Source organism: Ursus maritimus, unplaced genomic scaffold, assembly GCF_017311325.1.
Source record: "Ursus maritimus isolate PB19 unplaced genomic scaffold, ASM1731132v1 scaffold_2, whole genome shotgun sequence".
In the NCBI taxonomy this organism is placed as follows: domain Eukaryota; kingdom Metazoa; phylum Chordata; class Mammalia; order Carnivora; family Ursidae; genus Ursus; species Ursus maritimus.
Window position 1 is genome coordinate 28,927,066 of NW_024424452.1, and position 19,457 is coordinate 28,946,522.

The 19,457-nt window shown below is 44.7% G+C and overlaps 1 protein-coding gene across 3 annotated transcripts in view; it reads left to right on the forward strand.

Annotated features, from left to right (window-relative positions):
• The window catches only part of CPPED1 (calcineurin like phosphoesterase domain containing 1), a 123,762-nt gene that overhangs the window by 89,455 nt on the left and 14,850 nt on the right, over positions 1-19,457 (forward strand). For 2 of the 3 annotated variants that reach the window (XM_040635308.1, XM_040635310.1), the window contains exon 4: positions 9,923-10,408. The exons of the other annotated variant lie outside the window; for it this stretch is intronic. In XM_040635308.1, coding sequence (XP_040491242.1) covers positions 9,923-10,152 — 230 coding nt within the window. In that variant the 3' untranslated portion in view covers positions 10,153-10,408. Of the gene's footprint in view, positions 1-9,922; positions 10,409-19,457 lie in introns of those variants that run through there. 3 annotated transcript variants of the gene reach the window in all.

Here is a 19,457-nt window from a genome sequence, read left to right on the forward strand (position 1 = left end):
AATTCTACTTTTTGAAGGATTGAGAAATTGTGGCTGAACTGTGATTACCCAAATGTATTTTTTTTTTAAAGATGATAGGCTTTTTTTTCCTCCGCATTACTGGGGCTGGCCCTCCTCTCATTTTTGTTAATAAAGTTTTATTGGATCACAGCCATGCCCACATGTTTACATAACTGTGAATGGTGGCTCCTCCCATGCTATGAAGGAAGGCAGAGTTGAGCAGTTCCACAGAGATTGCATGGCCTTAAAATATTTACTTTCTGACCCTGCACAGAAAATGTTTGTAGACCCCAGGTCAATTAAGTTAATGGGAATTTGGGGATGGGAAGGTTTGGATTCATGAAAGGCTGGAACTGGGGGTGATGGGGTGCTTTGATGCTCTCACCACAAGGAGGAGGATGCAGGCTTGGACTTGGCACCTCACTCATCTCCATTCCAGCCAGTGGTCAGTCCGGCCCCCAGCTTTGCCACCCCTGCCCTCCAGCTGAGCCAGACTCTGATCTGGAATCCTGGTACCACCATGCACTCCCCTGGAAAACTCGCGGAAGAATTTCTCCCACGTCACGCGTCTGGTGAGGATTCAGAAGCACAGAGAAGGAATGGGGGTGCCCATGGGTGGTGGTGGGTCAACAGCAGCCGTGTGGTGGTTACGTAGTTCCTGCCTCCTCAACACCCCTGACCCACCTGGCCTGTCTCTCGGGTGTGCTTTCTTTCCCTCCACTTGGCAGGTGTTTGGTTAAGAGCGCCGACTCTGGGGCCAGACCCCTGGGCTCTGATCGCAGCCCTGCCAGGGACAGGCCGAGCGGGGCAAGCACGGAATATGTCTACGTCTGTTTTCTTTATCTGCCAAACTGGGATAATAACTGTGCCTTCTTCGTGGGGAAATTGTGGGGCTCACACGATTTAAAAACATGTGAAGTTCTCTTCAGAACAATGTCCTGTAGTGAGCACTCCATAAATATCACTTATTATCATTATTATTACCGCAAGAATCATTATCCTACTTCAAGTCCCAGCGTAGATACGAACAAAGAACCGACAGAAGTGGAGAGTATGACTTAGGTCAAAGCCACCCCCTCCAGGAAGGCTTCTTACTGGGCCTGTAGTGCCGTGATCCTTGGAACCTCATACCTCTAAGTAATGGGTGAAGAGCATCTGCTTCTAAGTCAGCCTGGTCCTGGCTGTGTGACCCCAGACACGTCCCTTAACCTCTCTGGCAACTCAAAACCCTAACCCAATAGTAAAGAATCTCTTACGTAACAAGTCAGGTGGGCTGTACCCCGATCTTGGATTAGCAGCTGCAGGGGCCGCTGTCTCAGGGCCCTCGGCGACCTGTTGATGAAATTCTTTACCTGCAGCAAGGATCATTTGTACCTGTTTTCTGTCTGTTCACACCAAATTTTTTTTCCTTTTTTTTTTTTTTTTTTTTAGTGAGTCACTTTTTTTCCTTACCACTGAGGCAGAATTGAGTGACTAATGATTTACAACAGTTTTCACTGTCACAGCTGACAATGTAAAGATGTGTGCCGTTGTCATAAATGTATAGTCAGGATAAAAACAAAAGCGGTCCTGAAAATTCAAATTTGTTTGCACTTTCCAGGCTTAAGTAACACGAACGCATTAAGGAAGCCAGTTTTTAATATTAAAATTATCCTGGGGGACATCCCGGGTTCTGACTGATTTGAGGCAAGCTTCCAGTATTAGAATATTAAATTATATGGAGATCGCATTCCCATCCTCTGATTTATTTGAAATGAATTTGAATCACGACAGCTTAAAAATAGCTTTTATAGTGTCTTTATGACATAATACCATGGAGAAATAAACACGGAGCTCACACCACAGAAGCTGTCTTCTGTTGACGTGCAGGGGGCTGTCTTTTGTTTGGGAATTCTTCTGGCGGTAATTTAAGAAGATGCTTGTCATCTCCTTACAGCAGTTCATAATTCAGAAACAATCTATACGTAATACTCAATTAAGGAACCACAGAGGCATGTCGGCCCCAGATGACTAATGAACAGCCAGAATGGAAATCCTGCACAACTCTTGAAAACACCGCTAAAATCAATCCCCCCGTCAGGGAAACCATGATTTATTAATGCATTCCTTACCTGCCTTGAGTTGCGAATCAATGTGTCCCCATCAAAAGCTAATAGAAAGCAGAGATGGGTCCTCGTGGCCTGTTGGCATAAAAGGGGCAGAATTGGAACTCAGGCGGGAGACTGCTTTGCCGGGCAAGCACGTGGTGTCTGTGTCCCACTTCAGCAGTGAGCTGCGGGCCCCGCCCGGGAGGAGCCCCAGGCGTTGATGAGCACCTGCTAGGTGCTGGGTGCTTGCCACCGGTTCCGTGCTCTTCTTCAGACCTCTCTGCCATCCATGAGACAGGTGTTAATCCTTATTCACGTCACAAGGGAGGCAGTGGAGGCCTCCAAAAGGCAGCGGCCTGCCCAAGGTCCCCAAAGAACAGAACCACAGTCTGCAAGGCCAGTTCAGCACTTGGGCTCTGACGTGAGTTTTCCAGCTGGAGAACTTTGTTTCTTCTCCCGGCCTCAGTTTTCTCATCTGTAAAAAGGAGGTGATTCGTTCGAGCCTCTGTTGGGAGGATTCAGCAAGATGATGCTTGGAAAGTCCTTAGGGTCCTGCTGCTGTCCTCCTTCCAAGCCATCCTCATTCTACTCTGCCTCAATACTGCCTTTACTCGAGGGAGGAGTATAATCGGGATTGAGAACTGCTGGACTTCCCAGGAGGTGGGAAATAGAAACTCCCACTATCAGCCACCAGGCTGCTTCTGGCTCTGGTTCCAGGCCGGGAAGAGGCTCTCTCACATACCTCCTCCAGTCTCATCCCTTGTGTTTCAGTTTTCACTGGGCCTGCCAGGAATGGCCCAGAGCCCTGAACTCTGCACCAGAACCCGGCAGAGTGGAGAGTGATTCGTACCCTCCTCCGTTTGACACAGACTGCAGCCTCCTGCCCGACCGTCCCTTTGTACACTTACTCCGTGGCCTTTCCACGGTGTCTTATTCAAGACTCCAAGATCTGAAGTTCCTGATGTAATGGTGGGGGTGGGGAGCTCTCCAGCCAGAGGGGAGGCTATCCTAAACACAGTGGCTCTGCTCACTGACAGTCTCTTTGATCTTTATTGCTCGTCCTCTTAGGTATCCCTGCTAATACCACAATCCTCATCCGGCCACATTTGCTGTGACTTGGGACATTAACAATAAACGGTGAGCCCTGAGGGGTTTGCGGTGGGAAGAGGGATAGCACACATACCGCAGACCAGCACAGCTGTCCAGAGTCCGCTGAGATCTGCTGGGAAAGTTCTGCAGGTCACTCGAACAGCCCCATTAATGCTCCTGTCTCTGTGGACGCCAATAAACATGGCGTGAAACTTGAACATAAATGAGTTTTTACAGCTAATTACAGCTAATGTGATCCATTTTCAAAATTGCCAAACGTTCCTTCCAGAATATTAGTTTGCAACTATGAATTAGGCATAAAGAGCCAAATTCCATGCACATAATCTAGTACACAACAAAATAATAACAACACTAAGTGGCTTCTGTCTGGCCATGAGGAACTCCCCGAGGCCGGTCTAACGGCACAGGCTCCCATTGGGCCTCCAGCGGCGCAGGCCATGAAGCTTTGAAACCCCAGGAAGGCTGTGGAGGAAGCAGTCACTTCCACGGTCCTCCGGTCTGTGTGGTCAGGACTGTTCCATCCCCAGTTGTGGCGAGGACCACAGTATGAAAGAGTAGAAAGTGACGCCCCCTCGCTAATCCCAGCCCTCCACCCTCCCCATGAAATCACCAGTGTGAGCAGTGGGATTGTATCCCAGTGCAGCTAGGGGCTCCAAACACACGTGCACACACCCTCTTAGGCACATGCTGTCTCTGTTTTACAAAACCAGGATCCCACAGTACTTTAACATCTTGTTCATACTTAATAATATATTTGGTGCCTTTCAATGCCAGCACATGTAAATCTACCTCTTTTCAAAAATACACCTGCTTTAATTTATCCAGTCCTCCCATAAATGAACATCAGAATCAGTGCCTCGGTGGACACTGGAGTGCGCATTTATGCCCCCAGATGCAACACACCTACGTCTGTGGATTCTTCTCTGGGTATTTCTGAAGGATACATTTCTACCAAAGTGGGGGTGGTGGGTCAAGGGGAACGCACAGTGAGTGTGAGAGCATAGCACCTCATTACGCCCTGAAATGAGTTATATCTGTTTATATCCTAATAACAGTAAATGGAAATAGCTGTTTCCCTCCACCCTTGGCTGCCCCACTTAGAGAAACCTGGGTGCCCTTGCTTCCCATCCCTGGGTGTGGACCTCAGCCAGCAGACGGCCACACCTGCCCGCACGTGTGTCCCGGCGCCTGCTGCGAGCCCTGGCGGCTGTAGTCACAATGCCCTGTTCAGAGTCTCCCAGAAGTAGCTGCCGTAAACATTTTGAACACCTTCCCTTCAGACCTTTTTGAATCTTTGTCAAATGCAAACAGTTCCATCACCACGAGGATCCCTCCTGCCGTCCTCCTATAGGCCCACCCGCGCCCGACCCCCTCGCCCGCTGTGCCTAACTCCTAGCAGCCATATCTGTAATTTCGTCATTTCACGAATGCTACATAAACGGAATCATACACAGTGGAAACTTCGGGGCTTGGCTTTTTGAAGGAGTGTAATTTCCTTGAAATCTACTCCAGTTGTGGTGTGTATGCATGGGTCGTTCCTTCTTGCTACTGAGTGGTATTCCGTGGCGTGTAGCCATAGACCCCGCGGAAGGATGTGCACGTTGCTTCCCATTCCTGGCTGTTACAAAGAAAGCTACAGTATACATCCACATACAGATACTTGAACATAAGTGTTCATTTCTCTGGAATAAACGTCCAAGAGTTCTGTTGCCGGGTCATACGGTAAATGCAAGTACAGTTTTATAAGGAACTGCCAGGCTGTTTGCCAGCGTCTCTGTACCACTTCACCTTCCCACCAGCACTGCAGGAGCGATCCCGTTCCTCTGCACCAGACCCAGCATTTGCTGTTAGGAACATTTTAAAAATTTCGTGTTTGATTTTTTTTGTTTGTTGTAGTTATTCTGATTTTTCTTCCCCCGCCTCTTTGCTGATTGAAAGCTGCGTATTCCATTTCGGTTCTTTTGGAAATTATCTGTATGGGTTTTTTAAATCAACTTTTAAATTTGAGAACAATTTCGAATCTACGTAAAAATTACAAAGATAGTACAGAGACTTCCCTTACACCCTGCCCCTAGATTCCCCTGTTATTAGTATCTTACACTAGTATGGTACGTTTGCTACCATTAATGAACTGATATTGATACACTTTCAGCAATGAAAGTCCATAATCAGGTTCCCGTACTTTTTACCTAATGTCTTCTTTCCGCTCCCAGATCCCATCTAGCATAGCACACCTCACTTAGGCATCACACCTCCTTCGTCTCCTCTGCGATCTGACAGTTTCTCAGAATCCCCTTGTTTTGATGACCTTGACAGTTTCGAGAAGTACTGGTCAGGTATTCTGCAGAATGTCTCTCTATGGGGATGGGTCTGATGGTGGTCTCATTCTGGAGTCCTGGGTTTCGGGGAGGAGGACCACACAGGTGTAAAGTGCCGTTTGCATACAGTCATCAAGGTGCATCAGAGGTGCATACTAGCAACCTGCCTTCCCATCCCTGGTGATATTTGGCCCGTGTCTCCACTGTAAAGTTACTCTTGGAAGGAAGTCCATATGCACAGTCCACACCTTCGAGGTGGGGAGTTATGCTCTACCTCCCTGAGGACGGAGTATCGATGTCAATTATTTGTTCTTCTGTATGGGAGATTTTGTCTCTTTTTCCCACATTTACTTACTTATTTATATTACTTTGGGCTCATGGATTTATTTTTTATACTTTGGGTTATAGTTCACGAGTATATTTTGTTGCTTCCCTTGTTGACGTTTGGCTGTGGGAGCTCTTCCCGTTGATGCCTGTGTCCCTCTGACACACCCCCGTCAGCACGAGTTTTTGAGCACTTCCTTCCTTTCTCGCCCAACAAGATGCTCCAGGCTCATCTCGTGTATTTCCTGCCTCAGCCCCACAGTCAGCCATTTCTCTGAGCACCCTTTATTGGAGAATGGTATTAGAAACCAAGACCTGGACACTAGGTGTGCTCATGGCCAGTATGTGCCCTTGTTTCTGGGCACTAACAGCTGACAGAGCAAGGGAGTATGTGTCGGTATACTAACTTGTGTCCGTACACATCTATACATGTTTCTCTGGGTCGTTATCTGTTTTTAACACATATTAAGGTAAACATGAGTTCATACTGATGTCTCCGCCTCTCATCACTGCCACACGGGTCATTCTGGCCTCCTCCCTTTCCCATACATTTTTTTTGCATTTTTTTATTGAGCTATATCATAAAATTTGCACTTTTCAAGTATAAAATTTGGTGGTTTTAATATATTCACAAGGATGTGCAGCCATCACCACTGTCTGATTCCACACCATTGCCATTCCACAAAGAAACACTGTGCCCATTAGCAGTCCTCCTGCTTTCCCCTGTGCCCCCTGTGCCAGCCCCTGCCAAACAGTAACCTTCTTTCCATCTCTGTGGATTTGCCTGTTCTGGACACTTTGTATAAATGGAATCATACAGTGTGAGGCCTTTGGCATCTGACTTCTTTCACTGAGCATGATGTCTTTGAGGTCAGTCCATGTTGGAGCATGTGTCAGTGCTCCTCCGTCCTTTTGACAGCTGGGTAATCTTCCGTCATATGGAGCTGCCACATTTTGTTCATTCCTCAGTTTAGATGGACGTTTAGGTTCTTTCCACTCTTTTGGCTACTATGAATAGTGCTGTTGTGATCACGCACAAGTTTTTACATGGCTGTGTGTTTTCCTTTCTCTGAGTGGACACCTAGGAGTGGAACTGCTGGGTCACATGGTGACTGTATGTTTAACATTTTAAGGAACTGCCCAAGTGTTTTCCAGAATGGCTGCACCATTTTACATTTCCACTAGCTCTCTACAAGGGTTTTAATGTCTCCGAATCCCTGTGAACACTTGTTATTTTCCATCTTTTTGATGATAGCCATCCTAGTGGATGTGAAATGAAATCTCATTATGGTTTTGATTTTCAATGCACTGATAATTAGTGACATCGAACATTTTTTCATATTTTTAATATTCATCTCTTCATATTCTCTGGATGTTAGATCTTTATCGGATAGATTATTTGCAAATATTCTCTCCCATTCTACGGGTTATCTTTTCATATTGTTGATGGTGTTCTTTGACGCACAAAAGTTTAAAATTTTGATGAAGTACATTTTGCCTACTTTTAATTTGGTTGCATGTGCCCAAACATTTTTAAGAAGCATGTTAATTATGCATTTTTTCTAGCAAAATATAATTATTTTCATCTTCCTTCCAAATATGACAATAGCTTTTATGTGGTTTAATTATCCATTGAGCTTCCCATCCTGACATTCTTGAGCTTCAGTTTTACTTTTACGTTAAAAAAAACAATAATGGCTTTCAAAGAAAATCAGTAGTTAATTGAATTTACCAAAATATTTTTATCAGTGTTAGCTCGTCACTGTTTTTTAATATTTCATCCCTTCCTTGCTGAAATGTATCGCCTAATAATTCTTTCAGTGAAGGTTTGGGAGTGGTAGACTGTTTGTCTTCATATGCCCCAGCATGTATTTCTTTTGCCCCTTGACTTGAATGATGGTTTAGCTGGGTATAAAATTTGAGGTTCATAGTTGCTTGCCCTCAGCGCTGGAAGGCATTACTCTTTGATTCTGTTATTGTTGGGGTGTCTGCTGTTGAATTGTCATTCCTTTATTATATTTTTGCCACAATATCTTTTTAGGGTTTTTTTGTTGGATGCTCCACAGTATCGCCATGATATGTATCCGTACGAATTGATCTTTGTTTATTCTGCTTAGAATATTGTATCTCAAGACCCATATATTCCGTCATTTGGAAAATGGCCAGCAGTTGTTTCTTCAAGTTATTCTTAGTATTGTTTCCTCCTTTCTCCTGTTGCACTTTCTCTTAAGCATCCATTGATACCTCTTAATCCATTCTTTGGGCTCTTTGAACTGCGTGTTCTGATTGCTTGTGTCTGAGTCTCTGTGTTGTCTTTTGGTTGGTTCAGAGCCTCCATTCCGTCCTTTAATTCACTGATTTCCTCTCTGATTAGTGTCCAGTTTAGAATTCATCCCATTTATTGAGAGTTGTCTTTGTGTTCTGTTTTAATGGCTATCTTTAATGGCCACTGTCTCTAAGCTTTCATTACCAGTTATTCTCATTGAATTCATGCCTATTTTGTTTCATAACATCTGCTTCTTTTTTATAGATATCAGTCTTTATTAAGCACTTTTTGATGCCCTAAACGTATTCATTTTAAATATTTTCAGGCAGTTTTATATCATTCATTTCACCTGGAGTGAATTCATATTCCTGATTGAGGAGTCTGTAGACTGTCTTAGGTAGCGTGAGATTTCTTCACAGGTGATGGGATTTTTGTTTTTTTCAGATTCAATTTGGTAAGAGGTAATTTCAGCTTTGGTTTTTGCTTCACTTTCTTTCTTGAATAGCTTCTCCTTGTCTAGTGATTTGGGTCTCCTCCACCCCAGCCCCTGCCTAGGACCAGGTCTTACAGTAGAGCTTGAGGGCCCTTGCCCACAGTAACACTGAAAAAACATGTCTCATTTCCTAGGCTTGAGCCTCTGTCTGTCCTTCATTCCTAAACCCATAGATTGCTACAAGCCCTAGCCCAGTGCTGTGCTGGAAACAGCTCCGACTCAGTTCATGAAAACCAATTATTAAATTTTAAGGAATTTTGTGAGCTCCTTGTTAAACAATCATTACTAAAAATTAAATTCTGCAAACTCACCCATTAAATAAATCATATTAAAAAGCAAAGGTAATAAATACTCAAAACTGATTATTTTCTAATTATCTTGCTACGTGTTGCTATTACCATGCTGGCAAGGTAGCCCACAGCTTCTGTGTCTGTGTGGTAGAAGCATTATATAATGATGTGCTACCAGGCATCTCTTCCCATGTCTGGGCAGTGACGTCACATTGATAACTTGAAATCAGCCACCATCCAAGCGTTCACCCCACGGAAATTAATAAACATTACAAATTGGTTCTCTTTAATTTTCTGGAGTGCCGGTTAGAAACACCTGCACACCGTGCCCTAGCCCCAGGCAGCAGGCAGCGATGGTTTTCTGCACCCTCTTTCCATAAACAGAGGTTCCCACGCCAGCCCTCTTTCAAACGGGCCGGGCTTTATTTCCTCCTGTCACGGAAACTGCTTGCAGGCTTTGTTACCCTGCAGGAGCTTACCTCCCAGCAGTACCGTAACCCCGCTTATTATCTTTCTGCCTTGTTTCTCATCCATGGAGCTATTTGTTTTGATTTTGAGGCTACTTATGTCCTTTGGTTTTCTTTTTTAGATTTTATCCATCACGGCTCTTGAGCGTGGAGCGGAGGACGTACAGTAAATGTTGATCATGCTGTGCTATCTTGATTAGAGCTCCATAAACATTCTTTTTTGTAGACATTTAACTTCCATCATATGGCTGTTTATACAGGCCTCAAAATATTTCCTTCCACTTCCTGTATCTCTCCCAAAGTTAGTCACTTTATCTTCTCTCTTCTTGTTCCCTAGCACTTTTCTTGTACCACTGATGACAAGGGTGTTAATATGTTGCATCAATGAATTATCCTTGAGAGGATTCTGGATGTCACATATGCAGTCTTCTTGTTTATTATGCACTGGGTAGTATTATGCATTTAATTTCATAACATACTGTATTGCTCCCAGACGGAAGCCGTGAGCCCCCAAGTTCCCTAAATGGAAATCCTTGGCCCCCTAATGTCTTGTTCCCTCCCCCGCAGGTGTCACAGCTGTGTTCTCAGGCCACTACCACAGGAATGCGGGGGGCACCTACCAGAATCTCGACATGGTGGTGTCGTCGGCCATCGGATGCCAGCTGGGCCAAGACACCCACGGGCTCCGAGTCGTGGTGGTCACCGCTGAGAAAATTGTTCATCGATACTACAGTTTGGATGAGCTGAGTGAGAAGGGGATAGAAGACGATCTCATGGGCCTGATGGAGGAAAAGTGACTGCCACTGACAGTCTGTTCACGGTTCACTTCCACTGGCTTTTTACTTTGCCAAAAACAGCAGCTACACACCACCCCCTGTTGAAATATAAAAGTATTCCAGGCAGCATTGCGGAATTATGTACTTTTGCATAAATCAGAGAGCTAGGTCCTATCCTCCTATCCTAAGTTATATTCAAAGTAGAGCTGCCCTCTCTTTAAACAAGAGGGGAGTGGGGGAAGCCTGAAAACAAAGGAATAAATGATATTAGAATCTCGCTGCGTCTTGTGTCTGAGTAAATTCTCCTAATGATGTGTTTCTCAGCTCTGCTTGGTGAAATCCATTGCTTCCCAGTCGCATATGGTAAAAGTCTACCTGTCGACCTCCATCCCACATTGATACCGAAGCGTGGTCTTTGATAATTCTGTGAACAAGCTGCGTTTGAGTGCATTAGATTGTGTTCACGACTCCCAAAATGCTAGACAGAATGAAGGTCGTCACCTTTCCTTCCTAACAAAAGAAATCATTGCATCCCATTAGCAGAGCTCCGTGGGCTTCTTTTTACAAGGAACCAAGCAGACAACATTTGCTCTTAAATTTTGAGACTTCTGGTATTGTCCACGATGCAGTCAGTACTAGTCAAAGTTGAATTTGCCTTCTGGGTGACGAGAAAAGCCTTCTTGGCACACAAATTGGCCATCTCTAAAAACCTCATCCCAGAGACTAGCACTGAAGCCCCAAAGCGCCACCTCTCAGGCCGCCCACAGCATGGCTTGAGTTCGTTCACAGTCACACCCCGCGGTGCAGGAACTCCGCAGACTGGCGTTCTTGTGGGATGGGAATGGCCCCCCATTTATGAGCCTGTTCGCCGTGTCTACTTTGTCAGAATAAGTGGGAATCGATGCAGAGTTCTGAAAGGCAACACAGCAGAAACTCTAGCAGGGCAAAAATGGTGCTTTCAGCCCTGTGACCTACGTTGGCGCCAACTTTGATGAAATGAATGGGGGCCGGTGTCCCTTGACAAAGGCGCGGGGGTGGTTTACCATCAGCATCGTTCTAATGTAAGCTCGTTGGCCACGGCTTCTCTGCAGCTGCTGACCGCTGCGCGATCGCGTCTGTCGCCGTGGCATTCCGTCCTGCCGGGAAAATTTCACGGTGCCGGGTGGTAGCATTGCAGGCTGACCCAAACGACTGGTTACCAACGAACTGCAAAGTCCATTAAGTCCAAAGACTTTCTTGTTAAAAAGTTTTAGTCAATGTAGCAAGACCGTGAGAAATTAAATAGAGGGATAATTGGATATGTAAATTCATAAGGAACAAAAGACGAGAAGTTAATTATACTACAGGCGGTGATGCACCGTAGCTCATTGTGTCATGGCACAAGAAAATTAGAATTTCTCAAAATTAGAATGCTCCCGTTTTAGTATTTTGCCGCAGTCTCGCTTGGTGTTCATTTTTCTCGACAACAGGTGTGGATTTAAGAGGTCAGGAACAGGAGTTGAGTAAAAGGTAATAAGCGACGCGTCTGAGGCCTGGGATGTGCTGACTTTCAGATCAGATGCCAGGATCATAAATGCAGATGCGGGGCTGCCGGGGGCACAGGGAGGAGGAATCCCAGAGGGCCGACGGAGCCCTCTCTGTTGTATGACGTGTGCAGGGTGCTCAGTAGACTGCGGCACCTGGGTTGGGGGGAGGATATGGAGATAATTCGAAGTCATGGAAATGAAACTTCTAAGTCTCCTTCCCCACAAACCTAATATGTAAAGGAATTGATTCAAAACACAGCAAAGATATGCAAAGAATAGGGAACCCTTAAAATTCTCACCATTTTTAAAGTAACCAACAATATTCCCTAATGCTGATTGGTTCAAAAAGAAATGATTTTGTAGATGAACGTGTTTCGTTCTGATAATAGCTATTTACCAACGCATTCACTTATGATTGCTTTTTCTTTAAAAAAAAAAAAGCACATTAAAGAATAAGTGCCTTATGTTGTGGAAAACAATAAAATCCTCCATGCTCATGAGTGCTATGGTGTTGAATGTTTATTATGTGCTAAGTAGATTTTAAGTGCTTTGACTCAGAGAGGTGGGGCCACTTGGCCAAGATCACAGTGCTCATCAGTGGGGAAGCAAGGATGGAGGTGCAGGCAGACCCAGCAGTCCAGCCCATGCTCCTTAACACGATCCTCTCTTTCCTAGAAAACATTTTTCATGGATGAGAGGTTTGTACCAGCTAAGCCTATGGCAATACTACAATATTTAGCACCTTTGATCACCTTTACTGGACAACAACCCAGTGTGAGCTGGAAGCCCTGGGACCTGATCCCAGGGTTTGCAAAGCCCAAATGCCCCTTCTCTGACTGCACCGGGTTCAGGGTGGCAAAGCCTGTCCAGATTGTTCGAGGCAAAGAATGTTTACTAGAGGAGACTGGAAGAGTGAGGTGGACCCATAAGGGGTAGGACACCTGCAGCTCTCAAGGCAAGCAGTGCCACCCCTTCCAATTCATCCTTTTAATTGGGGGTGGAAATGGGGCTGCTAAAAGGAAAAGTTTATTTAAGGAGATCTAAAATTGAGTTGTCAAGACTCAAGTAGGTTTGTGGACAAAGGTGGGGAGACAGCTAACTGCGTTCACCTTTTACGATAAGTAAGTTTATCTCTAGAATTCAGTCATGTTTCCTCTGAGGTTGGAGAATGGCGTGGGGTGGGGGGTTGGGCAGTGTCTATAGTAAACCTTATGGAACTGAGCAAACAGAGAGAATGTTTCATAATATCTTGTAATTTTCAGCATTACAAGGTTGCCAGTCCTTGATAGAGAGTTGCAAGGCAAACCCTAGTTTTAAGCCTGAATAATACTAGGACCATTTCCCTTATGTACTGCAAAAGATACCAAGTTACATATAACTATAGAAACTCTATACACATAATACAGCTTAATATTATCGTCGGTATTCTCATTGAAATCTTTTGATAAAAAGTACCAAAAACGTCATTTGCAATTACTTGAACTCTTAATACTTATTCCCCAAGTAGTGCCTAAAAACAGCTCTGCGCAGCCGTGAAATTCAGTAGCAATACTGTATTGAGCTGGGGGGAAAAGGAGGACTTAGGAATAAATTGTCAAGGCAAGTTCTATTAAAAGCTTTCTGTAATAGACACCAGGGATTTCTTGATTTCTTGTCCACATAACCTTAGCAGTTTTGGTTGTACACGCAAGAGATAGTCCTTGACAGGTAATATTGATTTTTTTTATAACTTCATAAAATACTGTCTTATGTCATTGGAGAGTTCTTAGGGATATATATATATATATATATATATATATATATATATATATATATATGAGTATTCTTGGAATACTAATAATAATGACTTCTAACATTTTTCTAGAAAAGATTTTACTGATTGAATTCTCTTTTTCCTTCAATGGGCTATTGCCATTATTTCTTGACCGTTAGACATTACACATACACAGATATATACAGATTGGATTTTTCCTTTAGATAAAACCTAAAGGACCTATGTAGACTTTTTAAAAACCCTATGTAAATAAAGTTGATTGAACATGAATAATCCCAACTTACCTTTCATCATCTGTTCTGATTCTTGTCTTTAAAAAGTCATTTTCTGGGGCGCCTGGGTGGCACAGCGGTTGAGCATCTGCCTTCGGCTCAGGGCGTGATCCCAGCGTTCCGGGATCGAGCCCCACATCAGGCTCCTCCACTATGAGCCTGCGTCTTCCTCTCCCACTCCCCCTGCTTGTGTTCCCTCTCTCGCTGGCTGTCTCTCTCTCTGTCAAATAAATAAAATCTTAAAAAAAAAAAAATAATAAAAAGTCATTTTCTTCACAAAAGGAACTTGCACCTCTGGTAGAATAAAGTTCAGAGTCCTTCCTGTGACTCCCCAGGGCCCATTCACTCTGCCCCAGACCTCCTCTCAGCGTTGTCTGAATGGCCTCTCCCGGTAGAACGTCCCACTGCCCTTTGTACTTGATGTTTCTTCTGATGGGAACTGGCTTCTGTCAGCGTTTTGATCTGAGCTCGACTGTCACTCCCCACAGTGGCCTCCTCTCCGCACCTGCTCTGTGGGTATGCTCCTCACCCTCAGGTGTGGCCCTGTCCATCCTCCTCATGGTGCACCACTAAGAGATTTGCTGGGTTCATGACCCTCGTGTGTATTTGCTACCAGCGTGCAACCTTCAGAGCAGCAGGGACCTGGTCTGACTCACTGGCCATTCTCCTCCCAATACCTACAACTGTGCCTGGGGCGTGGGGTAGGGGTGGGGCTGCTCAGTGAATACTTGGCCACGAGTGTGGGATAAATAAGGTAAGCCAGGATATATAGGAATACTTAATTATCGACGTCAACACTCAACAGGGGAGGAAGGAGGGAGAGGAGGCCACATTCCTAAGCCCGTGGTAGTTCTGTTGGGATTGTCCCTTAAGTCAGGTATTGTCAACAAGTCAGCAGATAACTGGCAGCATAACTGTTCACTTTGGTTCCCCACTCACAGTGAAGGAATTGGGGGTAATGAAAGAAGTGTCCTCGACTCTTAGTAATTCTAAGCCCAGCTCACTGAATGAATACTGTGCCGGTAACCAAAGCAAGTCAGCCCAGAGAAGGGTCTGATTCTAGATTAAACGTTATATGGGAATATGTAAAAGAGAGGGCTGGAAATATAAGTCTGGGACTCAGAAGAAGTAAGTGAAAAGTGCATCTTGGAAGTGCCGCTGGAAGAGGTTATGTTCCATGAATGGCATTCTTGACAAAATTTGGCAGCACTGGAGGAGACCTGAGGACAGTACCCTAAAGCAGGCTTTTAGGGAACATTTTTGTTTCCACAAAAGAAGGAAAAGTTGGAAGCCAGCAAGGAGTGAAGGGGAATCTTGCTGCGAAGTTCAGACTTGTGCACACTGAACAAACAGGGAAAGGAATTGGCTCCACGTGGAGTTTAGTGCTGTAAGCCCCCCATAGACCAGCACACTTGCGCATAACTACAATTTTTTTTTAAAAACTACCTGGTGATTTGGAGAGTGAACAAAACCAGGGAACAGAAACCTTCCCCTCTCTCCTCCACCCCACACTTTGCCCTTGTAGAGTAGCACATTAGGGATGGATAACATTGTTAACAAAAAAGTCCACCATCTGCTTACCAGAGAAACCAGGGAGAGAATCCCGGGTCACTGGAGAGGGAGGAATCCCAGAGGGGAGACAGCTGATTAGAAATCTCCTAGTGCTGTATGTGAACTTCACCCAAATCTCTGTCTCACCCCTGAGTCTGCACGAGCAGAACAGACAGGGCAACAAAAGCCCAAAGAATTAAATATGATCTGCCAAGTCTAATCAAGTTAATTGCCTGCTGGCGCAAAAACAAAAACAGAAAAACAACAACAACAAAAACCCAGCCAAACAAACAACAACAACAACAGACCTCAGTAATCTTCAGAGGAATATAACAGAATCCCAATTCTCTACAACATAACGTACACAGTGCCCAGGATGCAATCCAAAATCACTTGTGCAAGATAAGCAAACAAAAATAACAAGAAGATGGGAGTTACTCTCAAAGGAAGAGACAACCAACCCCAAGATGCCCCAGATGCTGGAATTACTGCACTAGAACCGGAAGCAGCTATAGTAATGCTCAGTGAAGTAATGTGGAAAATATGCTTACATTGAATGACAGGGAAGTCTATCTCTTCTGAAAAATAGAATAAAAATAATCAAATGGAAACTTCAGAACTGAAAAGATACAGAATCTGAAATTTTAAAATTGGATGGACTTAATATCAGAATGGGGATGAGTGAACATGAGGAGAGGTGAATAGAAATTATCTAATTTAAAGGCAAAGAGAAAAAGGGTTGGGGAAAAAAAAAAACTCAGGAATCTTGGGGCAATGTCAGAAGGCCTAATGTACAGGTAATATATATCCCAGAGAGGAAAGAAATAATGGAGCAGAAAAATATTTGAAGAAATTAAAGCCAACAATTTCCCTTATTTGGTAAAAGACAATAATTTGCCAATTCCAGATGCTCAACAAACAGAAAATGTGAACTATAAACCAAAATATCACCCAACTGGATTTTATCAAGACTCTGCTCTTCAAAAGACACCACTAAGGAAATGGAATGCAGACCATGGGCTGAAAAATATATTTGCAACACATTCATCAAATGAAAGACTCGCATCCAGAATGTGTAAAGCTCTCACAACTCAATTTAAAAAATAGTTAATAAAAAAGTGGGCAAAATACTTGAACAGACACTTAACAAAAGAAAATATACGCATGGCCAATAAGCCCATGACAGATGCTCTATATCACAGCCTGCGTGGAAGTGAAAATTAAAACTACAGTGAGACACCCTCTGGCTCTCACTAGAACGGCTGAGATGGCAAACACGAACAATACTCAGTGATGGCAAGGATGGGGTACGACTCCAACTGCAGTATCGGGATTTACAATAAGAAGTACATACTGGGTTTTCGTCCTTGTCTCTGGCAGAGAGTTCCTAAAACTCTGGGAATCTCCTAAGTGCTAAGAGAGATGAAGCTGCCTTGGCTATTGATCACAAGCCCCTCCCAACCACACCTGAGTTTGTGTTAATGAGGTGACTTTTGGCAAGCTCCTAAGGATGGGGGCTGGTTGTGAAGAGGTTGAAGTGTTAAGAATTTTCCGCTACCTCTCCCATCCTCGGGGGAGTGCAGGTTGGCTGGAGTTTGAATAAATCACCAAATCAGCCATTTGGTGATGACTTAATCCACTGTGCTTATATAAGGAAGCCTCCATAAAAATAAAACAAAGAAATGGGGTTTAGGTTGATTGCAGATTTTACACATGGAGGTGCTGGGAGGATGGTGTACCCAGAGAGGGCGTGGCAGCCCACGCCCCTTTCCACGTATCTTGCCCTATGTGTCTCTCCCTCCTAGCTGTTCCTGAGTTCTATCCTCTCCTAATAAACTGGTACTCTAGTAAGTGAAATATTTCTGAGTTCTATGAGCCACTTTAGCAAATGAACCAAATCCCACGAGGGGGTTGTGGGAACCTCTAGTTTATAACTGACCAGTCAGAAGCACAGGGGACAGCCTGGACTTGCAGCTGAAGTGGGGAAGGGGACAGTCTTATGGGACTGGGCCCTAGGCTGTGGGATCTGACACCATCTCCAAGGAGAGAGTGTCAGAATTGAGGTAACTTGTAGGACACCCAGCTAGTGTTGCAGAATTGCTTGGTCATGGGCAGGGGGTGGGGGTGCCGGAGGAGGGAGGTGGGAAACCCACACACTTTATAACAGAAGTATCAGGAGTGAATGGTCTGTGAGTAGGGAATAAAGGAAGAGCGTCTCCTGCACTTGTACTTATATACATTCTAGTTGGGAGTATTAAATGGTACAACCACGTTAGAAAATAGTTTGGCAATTTCTTAAAAAATTCAGTTCCACCTGTGATGCTGCCATTCCACTCCTGGGGATTTGCCCAAGCAAAATGTAAACGTATCTGCACATAGAAACCTGAGCCGAAGAGCTTACTTTTAATAATAACCCCAAACTAGAAACAACCCACATGCCTATCAGTAACTGCATGAACAAGCAAAATAGGGTACATTCATACAATGGGACACTACACAGCACAAAAAGGAATTCTGGATAGATGCAGTAACATGGGTGACTCTCAAAATTACCATGCTGAGTAAAAGAAGTCGCACTTTTTCCATACATTTAAGTCAGTTCCACTTATATCAAAGTCTAGAAAATGCAGACTAACCTAAGTGACAGCAGATTGGTGGTTGTCGGGAAACGGGGGTGGAGGAAGGGATGGCCTGTGAAGGGGGCAAAAGGAAAGTTTTGGGGGAATGGAAGTGTTCTGTATCCTTTCGTGTAGATGTTACACAGGTGCATGGTCTGCCAGCGCTCATCGAAGACTCTCAATGTGTACAGCTTAGTAGTTATTGTGCGTAAATTGTATCTCAGTAAAGTTGAGGCATTTTGTCATGTGAGATGCTCGTTTCCAGAGCTCCTGTGCCTCTGAAGACAGATCCAGGTTTGAATCCAGGCTCTCAGGTTTCACTGTGAACATAGGTTCTCTCGCAAGACTCGCTAACCTCCCTATACCTCAGTTTCCTCATCAGTAAAAGCACACACTCCATCAGTTGGAACGCTTCTAGCCGAGGGTACCAATATCAGACCAGAAGGGGCTTGATAAGTAAGGGAGGTATTTTTCTCACACAACATTAGTCCCGAGTCCCCATGTTAGTGTTTGTGGGATGTTCGAGCAGCTCGCTGGGTCAGCTGTGTGTCGACAGCTCCATGATTCCTACTGACAAGATGGTGGCCCAGCTCCAAGCATCATATCCACATGGAACTGTGTTCCAAGACGGGAAGAAAGGGCTGGTGGAGTGGGTCTCTACCTCCAGAGTCACTTTTTCTATCAAGAGGAAATTATTGCCCAGAGGCCTCCAACAGATGCTCTAACGTAAGTCCCAATGGCCGGAAGCAGAAACGCCAATAATACAACCCAACAGCCATTGCAGTCACAAAAAAAGACCCTAGGATGAGGGTTCAGGCCCACCGGTAATTGTGAAAGAGCACCCCACTGTGCACGTGAAAGCCACTCTACAAGCTGCTAAAGAAATGAGTACTGAGAAACAAACGGGAATCGGGAGAGACCCGTCTTTCCAGGGAACTAGGGAGGGGAGTAGACTGAGAGCAAGTGGAGAAAGGTGTATGGGTCTAGCAGCCTTGAGCGAGAACAGGGCTGAACGTGGACATGGAAGAGGACATTGGAAGGGGAAAGAAATGGGCTTGGGAGTACAGCCTTGGCCATGAGATAAGGAAGAGGACAGAACGGGTGATAAGGCTGAGAGCGTGGATGGAGCCATGGGGTGACTGACGGGCAGGCATATCCCACTTCCCACTGATGCGTTTCTCAGAGGGGCTCCCTGTCTGTGCTTCACTGAGAAGTGGGTGAGACTTTCTGGACTGATGCACAGTTCACCTTCATCTTGTCAGGCGAGAGCCACCATCTGTAGAGAACTGGTCACCATCTGGCTGGCCCTGACGCTCTGCCTCCCGGTGGGCCACATGGGATGTGTTTTAGACATCAAAGGAGAGCAAGTGCAGGGTGTGGCTTACGACCGTGCTGGAGAAAAGTCTCTCCTTGGGTTTTGAAACTCTTCTTTCCCAGCCTTCCCAAAGAAATTAGATGATTTCATCCCGTATAACATTTGAAAGACTCTCTGGATTTGCTTTTTTTAAAACTACCAAACTGGAACATTGTGTCCCTTAAGTACATATTGTAGCTGTCACAGATTTTGAAAAGCCATTTAAATGAA